Source organism: Phocoena sinus, chromosome 14 (genome assembly GCF_008692025.1).
Source record: "Phocoena sinus isolate mPhoSin1 chromosome 14, mPhoSin1.pri, whole genome shotgun sequence".
Lineage (NCBI taxonomy): Eukaryota > Metazoa > Chordata > Mammalia > Artiodactyla > Phocoenidae > Phocoena > Phocoena sinus.
The window spans coordinates 80280248-80299811 of record NC_045776.1 but is presented as its reverse complement, the minus strand read 5'-3'; the positions used below and the strand labels follow the sequence as shown (position 1 = coordinate 80299811).

Genomic DNA, 19564 nt, shown 5'->3' with positions numbered 1-19564 from the left:
TGTATAGAAATATGTTAATATAAATGTCTCAGACATTACATGAAATTCCTAAACATCTTTTATGTTCTGGTATAATGTTATAAGTCATAATTCTAGTTATTACTTTAAAATGTATATCTCAGAAATAACTAAATTTCCTTGTCAATTGATTATGAACTTTCATCAAATCTTTAACTGTGGTCATTTTTAAGTCTTTTGTCATTTACAGACAGTTCTGGGTGTACTCTGATGCTTTTGCAAAAATGTTCCTATAAAAGGGTTTCATCTTCAAGGAATTCATGGAAAAGACTGACAAGTACAGGTTTCTGGTAACTGACTATACTGCTGAACTTAATGAATAAGCATTTTCAGAACTCTAATGGAAAACTGATGAATTCATAAAAGTGCTAACAAAAGATCAAGAAGAAAAAAAAATTACATGGGACTGAGTGAACTGATGAGGATGATTATAGTTTTTGTGACTTTGTTTGAATAATAATAATAAAAAAATCCCACAAGGACTCAGAGGCAAAATATATACAAATCAATTTTCACTGCAAAGTAAAGGAGCTGTTACAGTGGAGGATTACTGGACTGAATATCAATATTATGACATAGTACGAGTGTGTTTCATGTTTGGTAATTGCAATCATTGTTGCTTTTGTTGTGGTCATCCATTTAAAATGCTTGGTGTCAGTTTATTTATCTCTTGTAAAAATAAGATACAGTGTGTGTGTGTGTGTGTGTGTGTGAAAAAAACAAAAAACAAAAAGAGACATGCACCACAATGTTCACTGCAGCACTATTTACAATAGCCAGGACATGGAACCAACCTAATTATCCATCGACAGATGAATGAATAAAGAAGATGTGGCACATATATACAATGGGATATTACTCAGCCATAAAAAGGAACAAAACTGAGTTATCTGTAGTGAGGTGAATGGACCTAGAGTCTATCATACAGAATGAAGTAAGTCAGAAAGAGAAAAACAAATACCATATGCTAACGCATATATACGGAATCTAAAAAAAAAGAGTACTAATGAACCTAGTTGCAGGGCAGGAATAAAGAGGTAGACATAGAGAATGGACTTGAGGACATGGGGTGGGAGGGTGAAGCCAGAGTAGCACAGACATATATACACTACTGAATGTAAAATAGTTGACTGGTGGGAAGCAGCAGCATAGAACAGGGAGATCGGCTCGGTGCTTTGCAATGATTTAAGGGGTGGGATAGGGAGGATGGGAGGGAGGCTCAAGAGGGAGGGGATATGGGGACATGTGTGTGCATATGGCTGATTTGCTTTGCTGTGCAACAGAAACTAACACAGTATTGTGAAGCAATTATACTCCAATATAGATGTATTAATAAATAAATAAATAAAATAATTGAAAATACCTTAAAAAAATGCTGCTATATTTGACTTAAAAAATGAACCAAGTACCAGGGAAAAAAATTTAAACCCACAAACCAGATTCCTTTGAAAAATGTGAATGAAGATGAGTAGTCAAGACTCCACAGGATCAAATGCACAACCAATTCTACAGCAAAGCCCGATTAATGTAACACAGAAGAACAAGAGAAAAATCGAAGTCCACTTCGCGAGGCCTGCTGTATTTAAAAAACAAGGTGATAGATGCCACAGAACATTAGATTTCTAATTCCTACATTATCTCCAAAATAGGTCAGGCAAAATTCTAACAAAGATCTCAATAGAAAGATACACTTTGTAGAGTGGTATCCGGAGGTGAACATTCTGTTTTCAGCTTCTCCATTACGCTCCTGGTTCAGAACCCCATTTTGAGGGGGGAGGAGGAGCCTTTAGCCTATGCCATCCAAAAGAATGAAATGGTCTAATTTTGTTTGAGGGTTTTTTTTTAATAAAAGGTACTGTTTTCAAGTCAAAAGTTAAGGGAAGACACAGAAAAGAAAGGGGAAAGAAAGTGATTTTATAGAAGATTTAGGGCAAAAAAATCCAAGGTAAATTCAGAAATATTCAGGAATCAGAAAACAGAATGTGGGAAGTGTCTTCCAATACTATTAGCCAATACAGTAGTCTTTTTACAACAACTAACTCTTAAACTTATAGCAAAAGTGTTTGGCAATAGGTTAAGAAAAAGTTAGTAGACAAAATTAATTCCAATTCTTAAACAGCTATACAAACACCATTCTGTTTCCTCTGCAGATATATAAAACATTTTACAGATTCAGACTGTTGTTCTGTAGCATAAATTAGAAGACCAACTGTTCAAGTGCACGTTCTCACTTAAAACTATTTGCCAGGTCTGATCAGAAATTAAGGTGGAGACAATTTATCCACACTCCTTTATTGCCCTGCTGTATTACTAGTTTTTTAATACATTTGGCGTTCATAAGACTCTATTGAGACTCTGCAGAGCAAGAGAAAAAATAAAACTAAAACCAGACAGTAACTGGGTGTACTTGCATTAGACAATACTACCAAGTAAACTGTCTTCCTGAAAATGTCCTGGACTTGTCTGAATTACCTACTAGGGAGTTCAGGAATGTTACCTTTTTTGTTGGCACAAAAACAGACATATAGATCAATGGGACAGTATAGAGAGCCCAGAAATAAACCCACACATCTACTGTCAATTAATCTTCAACAAAGGAGGCAAGAATATACAATCGAAAAAAGAGTCTCCTCAGCAAGTGGTACTGGGAAAGCTGGACAGCTGCATGTAAATCAGTGAAGTTAGAACACTCCCTCACACCATACACAAAAATAAACTCAAAATGGCTCATAGACTTAAATACAAGACATGACACCATAAAACTCCTAGAAGAGAACACAGGCAAAACATTCTCTGACATAAATTGTAGCAATGTTTTCTTAGGTCAGTCTCCCAAGGCAATAAATAAAAGCAAAAATAAACAAACGGAACCTCATCAAACCTATAAGCTTTTGCACAGCAAAGGAAACCATAAACAAAACGCAAAGACAACCCACAGAATTGGAGAAAATATTTGCAAATGATGAGACCGACAAAGGCTTAATTTCCAAAATATACAAACAGCTCATACAGCTCAGTATCAAAAAAACAAACAACCCAATCAAAAAATGGGCAGAAGACCTAAACAGACATTTCCCCAAAGAAGACATACAGATGGCCAACAGCATATGAAAATATGCTGAACATCACTAATTATTAGAGAAATGCAAATCAAAACTACCACTTCACACTGGTCAGAATGGCCATCATCAAAAAGTCTGCAAATAATAAATGCTGGAGAGGGTATGGAGAAAAGGGAACCCTCCTATACTGCTGATGGGAATGTAAGCTGGTGCAGCCAGTATGGAGAACAGTATGGAGGTTCCTTGAAAAACTAAAAATAGAAGAGTTATAAACATGAAGAAAATAGCAGATAATTTCTGTATGCTCTAAAAACATATAGAGATAAAATTTTAATAAATGAAACCATATATTTTAATAAACATGCAATACTTCCCTATTATGTACCTCAAACTACTCTGCTTAGGTTTCCATCACCTGTTCCACCATACCTGTTTAATTTTTTTAATCTCAATAAACTCTGTGCCACCTCCATACTGGCCTCAGTAAATGCTGATGGATCTCCATTTACTATTTGGCCCTGGCATGGACATACATCCTTCTCTAACTAGCCCACAGCAAGGCTGAGGTAGTAAACTTTCTAACAGTACAGTTTTAACAGAAGACTATGAGAACACGGACTTACTTAGAAAAGCTACTCCCAAAGCCCACAGGCCCAAGACAACCCCCTGACAGGGCTTTCCTGCTCAGCTTCCGGGACAGACGCCAGCCACAAGACCACCTGCCTATCTATCACCCCACCTGCCTACCTACCACAGGGCCTATCCTACCTCCTGCCCAAAGGGCAGGCTGTCGATCCCAATCACTTCTCCAGCTTTAGAGCTGCCTGCCTGTCCAATGTTAGCACCTCCTGCCCATCTATAGAACCTACTGCACTCCTTGCTCCAAGAATGTGCCTACTCAGCTGCAAGGCTGTGGCCAGCCCCACCATACTAGAGCACCACCCATGAATGAATCTGGAACACAGAATTTAAGGATTCTCAGGCCATATCCTGCTCTGGGATCTGCCTCTTCCTTAGCGAGTGACATGGCACTCCTAATGTCATGCCCTTCAGAAAAGATCCCTCTTTGTTACTCATAGGACCCCACCCTATCAGACATACAGGATGACCACATGAAAACAAAACAGTGTAACACCAGAATAAAATAATCTGTACAGTTTTATTTCTCACTGCTCTCTAATCACACATTCACAACCTGACTTCCTCCAACTACTACAACATACATAATTTTTCATGTCTCTGAACTCCATATGGGATTCAATGCCACCAATTTCAACTTTCCATTTTCCTGAATTCTTTCACATGCTTTGGTATCTCCAACTCTGAAAATGCCCAGAGCAGAGCTTCTTAACATGGAGTACATGAACTCCCTAGGAAACAGTGAACACCATGGAATTAAATTAGAAGTCTCTGCGTATGTGTTTTGTGTAGGGTGAGGGTATACAGCATCCCTAAGTTCTCAAAAGGGACCCAAAATATATTAGGTCTTGAATTTCTCTGTACTGTCTATAGCAATTAGCATAGCAATGAATACATTACAGAGCTCAGTAAGTATTTGCTGCCTGGCTGTAGACATAAGACCACTTATGGCTTTCTTGAAGCAGTTTCATGAAACTGCTTCTTTAAAAGTATATGAGGTAAAAAAAAAAGTATATGGGGTTTCCCTGGTGGCGCAGTGGTTAAGAATCTGCCTGCCAATGCAGGGGACACGGGTTCAAGCCCTGCTCTGGGAATATCCCACATGCCGCGGAGCAACTAAGCCCGTGTGCCACAACTACTGAGCCTGCGCGTCTAGAGCCCATGCTCCACAACAAGAGAAGCCACGACAATGAGAAGCCCGCGCACCGCGATGAAGAGTAGCCCCCGCTCGCCGCAACTAGAGAAAGCCTGCACACAGAAACGAAGACCCAAACACAGCCATAAATAAATAAATAAATAAATAAATTTATTAAAAAAAAAAGTATATGAAGGCCCTAATTTCACACATTCAAAAGACATTTTATTGGGACTTCCCTGGTGGCACAGTGGATAAAAATCCGCCTGCCAATGCAGGGGACATGCGTTCAATCCCTGGTCCAGGAAGATCCCACATGCTGCGGAGCAACTAAGCCCGTGCACCATTAACTATAGAAGCCCATGTGCCATGACTACTGAAGCCTGCACACCTAGGGCCCGTGCTCCACAACAAGAGAAACCACCACAATGAGAAGCCCGTACAGAGCAACAAAGAGTAGCTCCCTCTCGCCACAACCAGAGAAAGCCTGCACGCAGCAACAAAGACCCAACTCAGCCCCCCCCCTCAAAAATACATTTATATTGAGAGTATATTGTGTGACAGAACACCATACTAGGCTCCAAGGATGAAAAAAATACAGTATCCATACACACAGAACTCATAATGGGGGAGACAGAAACATCTAATTATAATACGACATGGTATAAGGGCAATGATGGAGAGATGCTGGAGAGGAGGCTTCTATGTGATAGCCGATATTATGAGAGTATATAAGCGACTGACGTGGGTAAGAGCAGTGGGCAAAGAAAGAAAGGGAGTTCCCTGGTGGTCTAGTAGTTAGGATTTGGCACTTTCACTACCATGGCCCGGGTTTAATCCCTAGTCAGGGAACTAAGATCCTGCAAGCCGCAAGGCGTGGCAAAAATAAAAAAATAGAATTAAAAAAGAAAGAAAGAAAATAAATAAATAAAGTTGTTAAAGAGACTAAACCTTAAAAGCTCATGTCAGGGAATTCCCTGGTGGTGCACTGGTTAGGACTCTGCTCTTCCACTGCAGGGGGCACAGGTTTGATCCCTGGTTGGGGAGCTAAGATCCCGCCATGTTGCGCAGCATGGCCAAAACAAACAAACAAAAGAGGGGTGGGGAAAAGTGAGAGCGAGACACTCAAGCAAATAATTACAATTTAAAAAATTGTCATTATTAAAAAAAAAAGTTCATGTCATAAGAAAAGAAAGAAAGAAAAAAAGAAACCCTAGGGGAACACAAACACATTGAAGGGCAGTGTGACAGAAATGAAGCCCAAGAATAAAGCAGGAAAGAACTGATTAATAAGACCCATGAAAAACAGAGGAGCAGCTTCTGAAGGAGGGTGAAATCAACAGTGTCAAATGCAGCAGTAAAGACTGAAACAGTCCAAAAGATCTAGCAACTAGAGGTTACTGGTAGCCTCAGAAGTTTCCAAGTTGTGAGCATAAAAGGCAGACTACTCCTCATGGGAGGAGTCAGTAGAAAATGCGAGTTAAGAAATTTGGATAAGAAAGGAATACAGAACAGTAGTTAGAAGAATTCAAGATAAAAAGGGATCCTTTTTAGGATGAGAAGGACTTGAACCAGCTGTCAGGCTAAAGGGAAAGAGTAAGTGGAAAGGAAGAGGTTTAAGAGTCTGGACACAGAGAGGTGACATAAAAGAGCAAGAACGCAGGAATGGTAAAATGGACAGAGTCAAGGGCATGACTGGAGAAGCTGGGAAGTGAGATATCTCCTCTACTAAAGCCAAAGGAAAGAGAACAGTGGTGGCAAGGGGGAAGATAAATCTGTAGATGGGGGAGGGGACAGTTGATTATAGAGCATTCCCAATAACCAATTTTCTCATGTATGGTTTTTCACTTACTGTGACAAAGGAGCTGGCAAGCAAAAGTGATTCTTAAGACTAAATCTAACTTGAAATAAGGAATTAGATGAAATTACACTGTACTAGATGAATCTAGAGTCAAAGGATGAGTGTTGAGACAAAATATGTTCTATGTTATTTCACTAAAGCTGGTACAATATGTATTTTTGAACAACCGTAACAGCTGAAATGCAGTAGGGAAAATAATCTAGGTCTAGACTTGGCAAACTTTTCCTAAAAAGGGCCAGATGGTAAACATTTTTTGGCTTTGAAAGCCATATAGTCTCTATTACAACTATTCAACTCTATGGCTGTAGCATTAAAGCAGCCACAGACAATGCATAAATGAATGGGCATAACTGTGTTTCAATAAAACTTTATTTATTGATGAGTCGATTTGGTCCACAGGCTTTAAGTCTGCTGATCCCTGTTCTACAGGCTGAGAATAGTACAAAGGAAATGAAGCAGGAGAAAGAAGCATGAGAGAGAATGGGATAAGGAAGTACAAAAGAAGAGAAGCCACAGAACTAAAATACAGTTGAGTTGGGGTATTAAATCAAAGAGCAAAATATGAATAAAGGAGCAATAGGAAGAGCAGAAAGAGAATAAAGGAAAAAAGGAGATGAGAAAGGGATGTTGGAAAGAGACAGAAAACCAAGTAAAAATCGAGTAGCGACAATATGCCAATTCCAAGGCAGACAGATACAAAGGCAGCTGAATGCCCTAAAAAAAAGATGGCAAAATGAAAAGGGGAAAATGAGAGCATCCCAGATCTGTCTGCACTGGAATTCAAATAAAAGATAAAACACACACTAATTTTCCAGTGATAATCTGATGGTCTCTTCTAATTACACATGTGCAAAATGAACCCACGGCTTGCAAGATGTAAAGCTACTTTTCACTTTGCCCATAAATCAAACTGGTATGTGTACAACATTCAAGAGGTCAGATGAAACTTATTCACCATATCCTAAGATACCAATTATTTCTAGGCCTATTATTCATTTGCATATGTATATGAATGACTTTTAAACCTTATTAAAATCAGTGAAGTTAGCATTAAAAACTTAAAAGCCACATTGACCTTACTAACTCTAAGAAGTTTTCCCCAAAAGAAAGTGAAACATTTAAAAAGGAAAAGAATTTTTGAACAATATAATAATCTGCATATTTATTCTGCATGAGAATTTTGTTTTTTACTTTTGGCTTTATTTGTGGGGAAATCCTTTAAGGTAAATCCAGATTAATTCTGAACCAGCTCAGCTAAACAATAAATTAGACCACATAATTTATGTCACTATAGGACAATGTTTAAGAGCATGACTTGGGGTTAGAGAGCATTTGGGTTTGTGTCCTCACTTTATCAAGGTAATTAATCATGTCTCAGTTCCCTCACCTACAACATGTGGATAATAATCACACCCATTTCAGAAAGGTGTGATGATTAAACGAAAAAATGCACATAAAATGCTTAGCACAGAGTCCAACACATAGAATAGGCACTTGATTTTAGTTACGTATGATCAACTTAAGATTTTGACAGTATTATTACAGAACAGAATTATAAGATAAAAGCTCAGAAAGGAAACAAATTTCCCTCTTCTTTTAGGAAGCTACGATGTAATATTAGTTTTTTTGTTCTTACCACTCATTCACTTCCATTAATCCTTTAAAAAAAAACCCTCAATCCATCTACCCATTTAAAACGTAGCAAAGTGGTATCAAACTGATACCAGTGGGGACTATTCAAGATAATCTACAATTCTGAGACAGAAAGGGCACTGTGAGGTAAGGAAAGAAAGTACAAATCCTCATGACCTCCAGAACAGAGCCATTCCTAGGATCTTATCATATGAAACTCACAGCTCACATGCCTGACTACACCTCAGAATCAAATACTCAAGAGCCTCACCCAGGCTAATTACAATGAAATCAGAATCTCCAAAAGTGAGAACTAGGCAATTTTTAAAACCCATGGAGACTAAAATGTGAAACCAGCACTAAGAATCACTAGTTAAATCCTACCTTCCTTTACTCAAGGAGACTAGAAATATGAGTATGTGTTTAACACAAAATAATATAAATCTTAAAGCAGTACTAAGTGCCTTAATTTTCACAATAAATCATGCCAATTAATTACTCTAAAAAATTTTTCTCTATAGTATCTCCAAAATAATACTTTTATAAAGGCAACTTCTGCCAGGATAGTGTTAAGAATCAGGATTAAGAGAACTGAAATCCTAAACACATGACTTAATACTATTTTCAGGATACTATGCACTGGACAGAATTGTGTAATTCACTAAACCACTACAGTCTTTAAATAAAATACCTGAAATTACTCCACTACTAGATGTCCTTATCAAAAAAAACTATTTATGTACATAGTAAAATACATCCATCCCCTTATGAGTGTACTGAACACTGTCAAAGCTGTTGCTTTGATTTGCATTTTCTTGGCTTTCTACAATAAACCACACATTACCTGAGAAATAAAGGCATAATAAAATAATAAACAAAATAAAGTAAAAATTTAAAGGCATTAATTTTTAATGGGATCAATGAATGGGATGGATACCATACATGTCTTCAAGCAATATTTACCTTTCCAAACTTGGGAAATGCCAATTACCTTTAAGAACAAAAACCAAAGCATACTGTGAATGGCTTTTAGCTAAATGGCCTGGTTCCCAATAGACCAGGGAACATCTGTTGCTGTTGTTGCCAATACTTTTTCCAGAGTGCTAAGTGATAAATTCAACTAAAATTTTATTTTTCCTTTTGACTTATGATCCAAGTCACTTTTAAAATTTAAAACAGTGAAATACTTCAATAGTATTAAGTATAAATATAAATAATTTTGTGCTCCTGGACATTATCAACTCCAAAGGCAGTCGCTAAAAACAGACTTGTTTCCTTGTACAGGCCACTGAAGGACTCTTAGACAAAGAGTTGTGAATCAAAGACACAGACATTTAGGAAAACACAAGATCAAAACACAGTGCTTTCATCAGCAATGCAAAAGCAGTTACAGAGTATCTAGCCTGGCTAGCTTCTGAAAAAGCAATCTAACTAAAGGTGAAAACCTTATTAAGAGGTCCAAGAGAAAGACTTTAACTTTCTGGAGGCTTGTAATTTCTAAATAACAGCATATAAGAATCAGTGCAACAATGAAAACAACTGTTGGTATAGACTGAATAATGAAAATCAAAAACTGCTGTTATAATTTGCAATAGAAATGACTACAGAATTTGAACCCCACCCCCAAAAAAATCATTTGAGAATTTTAGAACCAATTTCAGAATTGCTCAGGAGAGCCTTTCAATGTGTTATTGAACACTCAATACTGCAGAGTATGCTCTCCAAATGAGTAACAGCAATTCCCATATCTTCCTCCTCAATAGACACCTGAAACAGACTAAATTTTAACATAACTGCATCACCGCTTTTATATTCTTAAAACATAGTCCCATACTCTGAATGTTTCTTCCAGTATACATGTACTACTTCTTTACATTTTTCAACTTCATTAGACAATCATTTTCTATCCATAGCTCTCTGCCTTTCTCCCTTAGCCCTGTGCTTTGATTTCTTTACAACTTAGAAAACTGAAGTATTTATAGAACAATAAGCATAGTAAAACTATAAGTATTATTTATAAACATTATAAAACTAAAAACATATAAGCTAAAACACTAAGTCAAATGGGACAAGAAATTTTTAGTTGAGTATCATCAGTAGCATTCTTGATCATAAAACTTTAGAAAATTCTATACAAACTATTTTTTAATAGAATACAAACTCTCATTATTCATCCTACCAAAAGTACCAAGGAATCTTCCCCCGAGGTTTTAAATATTTTCCAGCAAAAGTGCATTAAAATTTCCATTTGTCTTAATCAAAAAAGTTCTTATTTCTTTAAAAAAAAAGAAAGAAAGAAAAAGAAAAAAGTCTGTATGATTAGTGCAGAGAGTCTTTGCCTGAATATATCTAATAAACCATGAAGCATATTTAGGAAATCAAAACTCACCTCTTCTTGCATAACTGGAGTCCATATCTTTAAACTGTACCACAACAAAATCTGAACACTTGAACAAAATACTCTCCATTATTTCTTCACGTTTTGGCCCCGAACTGGATTCTGTACTTTTCTCATGTGCAGCATCAAGTACCAAATCACACTAGGAAGAATAACATAAGTAAATATTCAAAACATTTATAAAATAAAGTCTGACAAGAATACTTTAGCACATCAAGGTACTATTTCTTATATGCCTTTGGTAAAAAATTATCTCAAGACATCCTTATAATCATACCTTTTTCTCAGAAATATGATCTACTATCTATTCCAATATTCAAAAATCCTCTCATCTAAAAGTTGGTCTTTACTACCATGGTCTGTCTTAAGCACAATAGTGGTAAAGAGGAAAACAATGAAACGCCAGATCACTCTTCTAGTCCATAATACTTGCAAAGGCAAAAATATTTTAAGAAGCACAAAGAGCAAGAAGTCTTTTTGAATACACAAACCTGTCTATAAAGTAATCAGTACTTGAAACTGAAGAGCGAAATCATTCAAAGTGGTTTTAAACAGCGCATTAAAAGTACTAAGCATGAAAATGTGACAAACATATCTGCCTCACAACTATAAATTGCTAAATCAGAAACTAATAAACACTACAAGGAAGTCATACAAACATATACAGTAGTTGATGATTCAAAGGGGTTTACATTTAAAAAAAAGAAAAAAAGTAAAAATTACCTTAGGACTGTATGTTTTAAAAACTCCTTCATATATACCTCCATTTTTCACTTGTACTTCACATTTGGATCCCTAAAAACATACAATTAATTTATCAAAGAAACACTGTGCTATGAAGTCATGGGGGATAACTGCTTTCATTTTACTTTTTAATAGCTTCATTCAACATATTACATAACCACTGACAGAATAAAAAATTTTTAAACATTAACAATACACCAAATTCTCAAAATTCTTCAGGAGGCCTTGCTCAGAGTCTGCAGTATAAGTTTAAGTAGTGAAATTTAGTATTTTTGACTCCAGTTTTATTAAGTGACAAAATAATGCACTAAAGACAACCAACTAGTAACATTATTTCATACACAGCAGGGTTAACAAGAACACTTTTATAGTGAGTTGCAATGGCTTGAATAGAGTTCTCATCGGTTTTCTAAATCATCCTGATTAAACATGACCTAAGAAATGTTACTCTGAGAATCATTCACATTTTAACTTCATGAAATTATTTTATTCCACTCACAAGGCAGTTTCTCCCCAATACTCTGATAACTTACAACAACTGATGTAAGTATATGAACCATCCTCATATTTGCATAGATTCCATCAAAAGAAATCTGGAATATTAAGAAAAAACATTATTGGCACTCATATTTATCTCTGTATATATATTAAAGTTAACACTTCTTTTGTTACAACATATTTAGTTAGGTTTATAATACCTTACACTCATTAAAGGGAGATTTGGTTTACTACAATCTTTTGCCTCCTTATGGAGTGTAAGTTTTCAAAAGTGAAATCAGTCATAACAACTAATAATGTTTTGACTATACATGATACAAAAAATCAAAAGTAAACTTCCATATATGAGGAAAGACAAAACCATAGGAAGAGAAGACAGGTCAATGACTGAAGAGTAGGATTCACTACAAACTGCCATGAGGGATTTCTGGAGGTGATAAACTGTTCTATTACCTTGACTGTGGTGGTGGTTACACAATTGTATACATCAAAATTCACAGAACTGTACACTAAATAGGGTTAAATATACCTTAAAAAATAAATGGGGTAGGGACTGCCCTGGCGGCGCAGTGGTTGGGAATCCACCTGTCAATGCAGGGGATACGGGTTCCAGCCCTGGTCCAGGAGGATCCCACATATCACACAACAACTAAGCCCATGTGCCACAACTACTGAGCCTGAGCTCTGGAGACCACGAAACACAACTACTGAAGCCTGCGCACCTACAGCCCGTGCTCCGTAACAAGAGAAGCCACTGCAATGAGAAGCCTGTGCACCGCAACGAAGACCTAATGCAGCCATAAATCAATCAATCAATCCTATGCTTAAAAAAATAAAAAAATAAAATGGGGTAGAAGGGGAACCTCTGTAGAAGACCCTTGACTATCTTCTCTTAGCATATCTGAATCAATGATATTGCTCTAAGGTCTAATAAACCACATCACTCCTTATTACACACTACATAAGCATGTGTCCTGATTCTAAAGAAGAAAATCTGTCCACAATAAAGGTGAAGTCTCAAAAAATAGTGACAACTTCTCATTTATATTTCTTGCATCTTGTGGAACTTGCACCTTCTGTCCTTTGTGCCCAGCTTAATTTCACTGATAAAGTTCCAAAATTTAAAACCAGAAGGCCCTTTTCCAAGGGAGAAAAATGAAAGAAATAAAACCACATTATTTCAAAAACAAAACCCCAAAGTTTTGAAAACTCCAGTCCCAGTGCTCCATTTACCTCATTAATCATTTATATTTGCCTTTAGTCATTTATAAAAGAACAAACGAGTTGTTATGATTAAGCATGAAAAATAAAAATATAATTTACAGATAATTCTGCATTTTACACATAGAGTCATCATTAAAAAACAACAGATAGGACTTCCCTGGTGACAGGTGGAAGTCCTAAGAATCTGCCTGCCAATGCAGGGGACACGGGTTCGAGCCCTGGTCCGGGAAGATCCCACATGCCGCAGAGCAACTAAGCCCATGTGCCACAACTACTGAGCCTGCACTCTAGAGCCTGCGAGCCACAATTGCTGAGCCCACATGCTGCAACTACTGAAGCCCGTGCGCCTAGAGCCCACGCTCCGCAACAGAAGCCACCACAACGAGAAGCCCACGCACCACAACGAAGAGTAGCTCCGGCTCACTGCAACTAGAGAAAGCCTATGAACAGCAACGAAGACTCAACACGGCCATAAATAAATAAATTTATATTTAAAAAAAAACCAATAGATATAGCTAATGGTCTTACAGCTAACCATATTAATCTGCAAAGGTTATCTGAGATAGAAGACTATTTATTTATTTATTTTTTGGCCTTGGCTTTTGGTCTGTGGTTTAGAAATCACATTTTAGTTATCAATTTTTCCAAACAAGTAACATTAAAGTTACTCACCGTAGATTGAGGCAGTCCTTTGCTACTGTTTCGGCCTCTGAAAAGATTAAATGTTATATTTATGAAATTCAACAGGCTAAACAAGCTAAAAATTTTTTCAAATTTAAAATATCTTATAATTCCATCCAAAAACACACAGGCTATCTGTGAGGAAGGCTCATCTAATAATAAGTATAAAGGCTACATAAGTATGACTCTCGCTGCGCTTTGCTGGCTCAGAGGCCCAGAACAGGTAGGGGTCAAGGGAGGGAGGAAGGAGGAAAGAAATGCGACCACAATCAAAATGAAATAAAGTAAAAATAAAAACAACCTATTTAAAGAAATAACCAATACCAAATATAATAATCTCTACTCCAAAAGTAACCACTCACTCTGTTATAAAAAACTACCCAGGAGCAAAATATAGATTCTATTCCTGATTTAACTGACATATTTGACTAACATCAAGTTACCGCCCATATTTTTCCCTCACCTCTAAAAATAGGTACTGTGTTTACAACTGCAGATAGACATTTCAAAATAAGTTGAATCATTCAAAGAACTTTCACTTTAAATAATAAGTGCCTCTGTCAGGATCTATATAACAAGTGTCTTTCCCTGCCAAACCCCTCCCTCTGAAACAGTGCAGTACACCAACATCAGTTGTCAAGTAATTTCCAGTAACATGAACTCTATTTTCAAGTGAACTTAGAAAACATAATACACTGTAAGGCTTGCTCCAATGGAAAAAATTAGGCCCTTTATGAAATAAAAAAATTAATAAAGTAAAATTAGTTACTCTTGAGTAACAGTATTGGAATCTCATTCTAATAAAATAATCACAACACTCAAAGCCACAAACTTCAAAGAGAAGCACAATTCAGGTGAAAAAGCCCAGCAGTATGAATGGTGCCAATTCTTAGAAAAGCGGTACTGATATTAGCAATCCGATGTCAGCTGATTGTCTCCAACTCTCATTTACCTTCTCTCATCTAGAAAGTAATGTCTTTGGACTTCCCTGGTGGTCCAGTGGTTAAGAGTCCGTGCTCCCAAAGCAGGGGGCGCAGGTTCAATCCCTGGTTGGGGAATATCCCACATGCCGTGTGGCACGGCCAAAAAAAAAAAAGAAAAGAAGACAGAAAATAATGTCTTCAATCAAATCACCTGAGATTCCTTCCACTTCTAACATTCTACCTCTCACACAGCACAGATAAATTCCTTATTCTTAAGGAATATGACCAATAATTTATCATTTATAAAACATGACAAACCAGACACTATGATAAGCATTATGTCAAATCTCTCCCCTACTTTACAGGTAAGGAAACTGTACCTTAGCAGCTAAATATCTTGACCAAAATCATCCAGTTCAAGAGCAGCAGAGCTGCTATTTAAACCAGGTGATCCGAAGTATAGACTTTTCATTTCTAGATTACGTTGCCTTTCTGACATTGTATCACAAGGAATGAACTTGACAATAAAGCCTAACCCAATTTCTACATCTTTTAAATACCATTTGAATGTACTGTTTTTCTATTTATTTGTAGTCTGCAGCTAAAGACAAACAGATTTTATTTATTTGTTTGTTTGTTGTTTGGCTGCGCTGGGTCTTAGTTGTGGCGTGTGGGATCTTCGTTGCCACGTGTGGGATCTTTAGTTGTGGCGTGCGAACTCTTACTTGCGGCATGTGGGATCTAGTTCCCTGACCAGAGATTGAACCCTGGCGCCCTGCATTGGGAGCGTGGAGTCTTAGCCACTGGACCACCAGGGAAGTCCCGTCAAAGACTAAAAAATGGCTAAGTCTTGCCATTTTATCTTATCCTAGTGGTTGCTGTGATGCCACAGTTAAAAGACTTAAACAAATGACACGAATTAAATACCCTTAAACTTATGCAGCATCCCCACAATGCTATTTAAAAGAATTTAAAATATGGGCTTCCCTGGTGGCGCAGTGGTTGAGAGTCCGCCTGCCGATGCAGGGGACATGGGTTCGTGCCCCGGTCCGGGAAGATCCCACATGCCGCAGAGCAGCTAGGCGCGTGAGCCATGACTGCTGAGCCTGCACGTCCGGAGCCTGTGCTCCACAACGGGAGAGGCCACAACAGTGAGAGACCCGCGTACTGCAAAAAAAAAGAAAAAAACAAAAAACTCCTACAACTCGACATCAAAAAAAAACATACAACTCAGTTCAAAAATGGGCAAAAGACTTGAACAGACATTTCTTCAAAGAAGTTTATACAGTTGGCCAATAAGTACACAAAAAGATGCTCAAATCACACTAGTAATTAGGAAAATTCAAATCAAAACCACAATGAGCTACAATGGCTATTATAAACAAACAATGGCTATTATAAACAGAAAATAACAAGTGTTGACAAAAATGTGGAGAAACTGGAACTCTTGTACACTGTTTCTAGGAATGTAAAACTGTGCAGCTACTGTGAAAAATAGTATGGCAGTTCCTCAAAAACTAAACATAGAATTACCATATGATCCAGGAATCTGACTTCTGAATGTATACCCAAAATAATTGGAAGCAGAGATTTTAACATGTATTTGTACACCAATGTTCATAGCAGCTTTATTCACAAAAGGCAAAAGGTGGGAAAAAACCGAATGTCCACTGACGAATGTATAAAACACAATGTGGTACCATCCATACAATGGAATATTATTCAGTCTTAAATGAAGTTCTGATACATGCTACAACATGAATGAACCTTGAAGACATGCAAAGTTAAATAAGACATATACAAAAGGACAACTATTACATGATTCTACTTATGTAAGATACACAGAGTACTCAAATTCATAGAAATAGAAAGTAGAATGGTAGATCCCAGGGGCTGGAGGACTGTTGGAATTAGAAGCAAATGCTTAATGTGTATAGGGCTTCCTTTGGGGGTGAAAATGTTTTAGAACTTAATAGAGGTGGTACTAGTATAACAACTGGAATGTACTTAACTACAGTGAACCACACATTTAAAAATGGTTAAAACAGTAACTTTCGCATTATGTATATTTTACCACAATTTAAAAAAACAGAGAATTCCATGGCGGTCCAGTGGTTAGGACTCTGCACTTTCACTGCCAAGGGCCCGGGTTCGATCCCTGGTCAGGGAACTAAGATCCTGTAAGCCACACAGGGGCCATAAACAAACAAACAAACAAACATAAAAAAATAAAATTTTTAAAAAAAGGTGAGCTCCAAATGAAATTCATTTGCAACAGTGCGTAGAGAAGTTCATGCCTAAGGGTGCTCTCAAAAATAGTGCAGACTGTGGTCAAAGGCAACTGAGAGTAAATTGGTAAAATCATTGCTTAACATAGGCTTACTTGATTTAAAAAAAAAAAAAAGATCAACTACAAACCGTCTATAAAAGAGATACTTTAGACTGAGAGATATAAATAGATTGAAAGTAAAAAAGATGGAAAAAGACATAGCATGCAAACAAGAAAGCTAGAGTGGGTATACTAATATCAGACAACATAGGCTTTAAAACAACAACAAAAAATATCACTGGAGATAAAGAGGGATATTTTATAATGATAAAAAGGTCAACTCATCAGGAAGAAGGAAGAAGCATTCCAACTGGACTCTGTGTGCCATTTTCACATAAGTCCTGGGCCACTGGAGATGAACTCTTCACAGAAATTATCTGTACCATACTGACCCAGAGCCCTGCTCCTTCACCTAGAGAGTTGTCTCATGCTCCATTTCCTTGTCATACTATCAACCTGACAACTGAACTCCAACTAATAAATGTAGAAGGAATGATGGAATTAGAAGGATACCAGTTGGTAACCACCACAGTAATAACTGTTTCAGGCAAAAATCACCAAATGGATGCTAATCTAGTAAAGTAGAAACAGGATATTTACATAATCACAAAGCAACTCGTCACAAGATACTGATTAATGACAAAGTGAAAAATAACTTTATAGAAAAGGAGCCCAGCACCATCCTAATCAAGTGACCAAAGTTAACAGCATGAGCAATGGGATAAATGTACATCATTCACCTCCTCTCAGGCAATGAGAACACATGCATCACTTCTGCAGTATTCTCGCCAAAAATGTATAAACTGAATCTAATCATGAGGAAACATCAGACAAACCCTAGCTGAGGGACATTCTACAAAATAACCTGCAATATCAGAGTGTCAAATCACGAAAGACTAAGGAACTACTTCAGATTAAAGGAGACCAACAAGACATGGCAACTGAATGTAACATATAAACCTGGACTGGTTCTTAGACCAGATTTTTTTTTTGCGGGGGCGGGGGTCTGTAAAGAACATTAGAAGACCAATTAGTAAAATCTGAATAAGGTCAACAGATAATAATTTGGCACAATATTAATTTCCTTATTTTGACAATTGTACTGTGGTTTTGTAAGAGAATATCCTTGTTATTCGGAAATACACTCTGAAGTATTTAGAACTAAGGGGCACCATGTCTCTCATACGTTTAATAAAACTATTTAAATTTTATATTAATTATATACATATATATTAATTTTAATGAGAAAATGAAAAAAATGCAGTGAAAAGTTCCTTGAAGAATATACGTGAAGAGTATAGAAGAATTCTTTGTACAATTGTTGTAACTTTTCTATAACTCTAAAGTCATTTATAAACAAAATTTTTTAAAATTAGGAACTGTGAATGATTCATTAACTTCTATCTACTTGTCTAAAGTATCTTTTAATTTTTGTAATAAAAAAACTTGCCCAGCCTTAAATGCCACCTTTTCAAGAAGCCTCCCTTGGATTATGCCATACCAATCAAATACATGGTACTCTCTGCAACTCTCTAGACTGGAATTTAGCATAATCTGCTCTGCATTATAGTTACCAGTAAACCTATCATATACCCACTACTCAGGGCCATCACCTGACAACATGGTGCTTTTGTGCAAAGCAGATAATGATGGCTCCTCCAGGGAGTCAGAGCCCCACACTAGAGAAAACCGTGAGGTCAGCAGCCAACGCCTTTGAGAAAATTAGAAGGTACCAGAGCAGATGCCATCCCAAAAGGCACATCACATAGCCAAAGAAACTCCTGGATTTCAAAACCCATTTGTGGCCTCGGTCAGGAGCTCGTGGATGAAATGAAAGCTAAATAACCAAGACTGGCAGACAGGATCTTGTCCATCTTTCCACCATCTACCAAAATTAGCACAGAGGAACTGTGCCTCACATATGATAATACACAATAAATATTTAATGAATTAACAAGCCCAGTCAAAGAAGAAAGCAAAAAATGAACATGAAAGCTTTCAAAGTAAAGATCTTCCTCAACTTATGATGGGATTATGTCCTGATAAACCCATGGTGTAAGCTGAAAGTGGAAAATACATGTATATACCTAAACTACCGACCATCATAGCTTAGCCTAGCCTACCTTAAATGTGCTCAGAGCACTTACATTAGTCTACAGTTGGGTACAACCATCTAACTCAAAGCCTATTTTATAATAAAGTGTTGAAGATTTCATGTAACTTACTGAACACTGTCCTGAAAGTGAAAACCATTGTGATTATATGGGTACAGAATGGTTGTAAGTGCTTACCACTCATAATCATGTGGTTGCAGCTCGCTGCCACTGACCAACATCATGAGTATCATACCACATAAAGCTAATCTGGGAAAAGATCAAAATTCAAAATTCGAAATAGGATGTCTACTGAACGCTTATTGT

The 19564-nt window shown here is 37.0% G+C and overlaps 1 protein-coding gene across 23 annotated transcripts in view; it reads right to left on the bottom strand.

Moving 5' to 3' along the window:
- The window catches only part of ATXN2 (ataxin 2), a 132062-nt gene that overhangs the window by 87092 nt on the left and 25406 nt on the right, over positions 1–19564 (bottom strand). For 21 of the 23 annotated variants that reach the window (XM_032602908.1, XM_032602910.1, XM_032602909.1 and 18 more), the window contains exons 2-5: positions 13884–13920; positions 12023–12082; positions 11469–11540; positions 10737–10887 (exon numbers count right to left, since the gene is read on the bottom strand). In XM_032602908.1, coding sequence (XP_032458799.1) covers positions 10737–10887; positions 11469–11540; positions 12023–12082; positions 13884–13920 — 320 coding nt within the window. Of the gene's footprint in view, positions 1–10736; positions 10888–11468; positions 11541–12022; positions 12083–13883; positions 14752–14844; positions 15041–19564 lie in introns of those variants that run through there. The other 2 variants (XM_032602916.1, XM_032602928.1) reach the window with 2 other exon arrangements.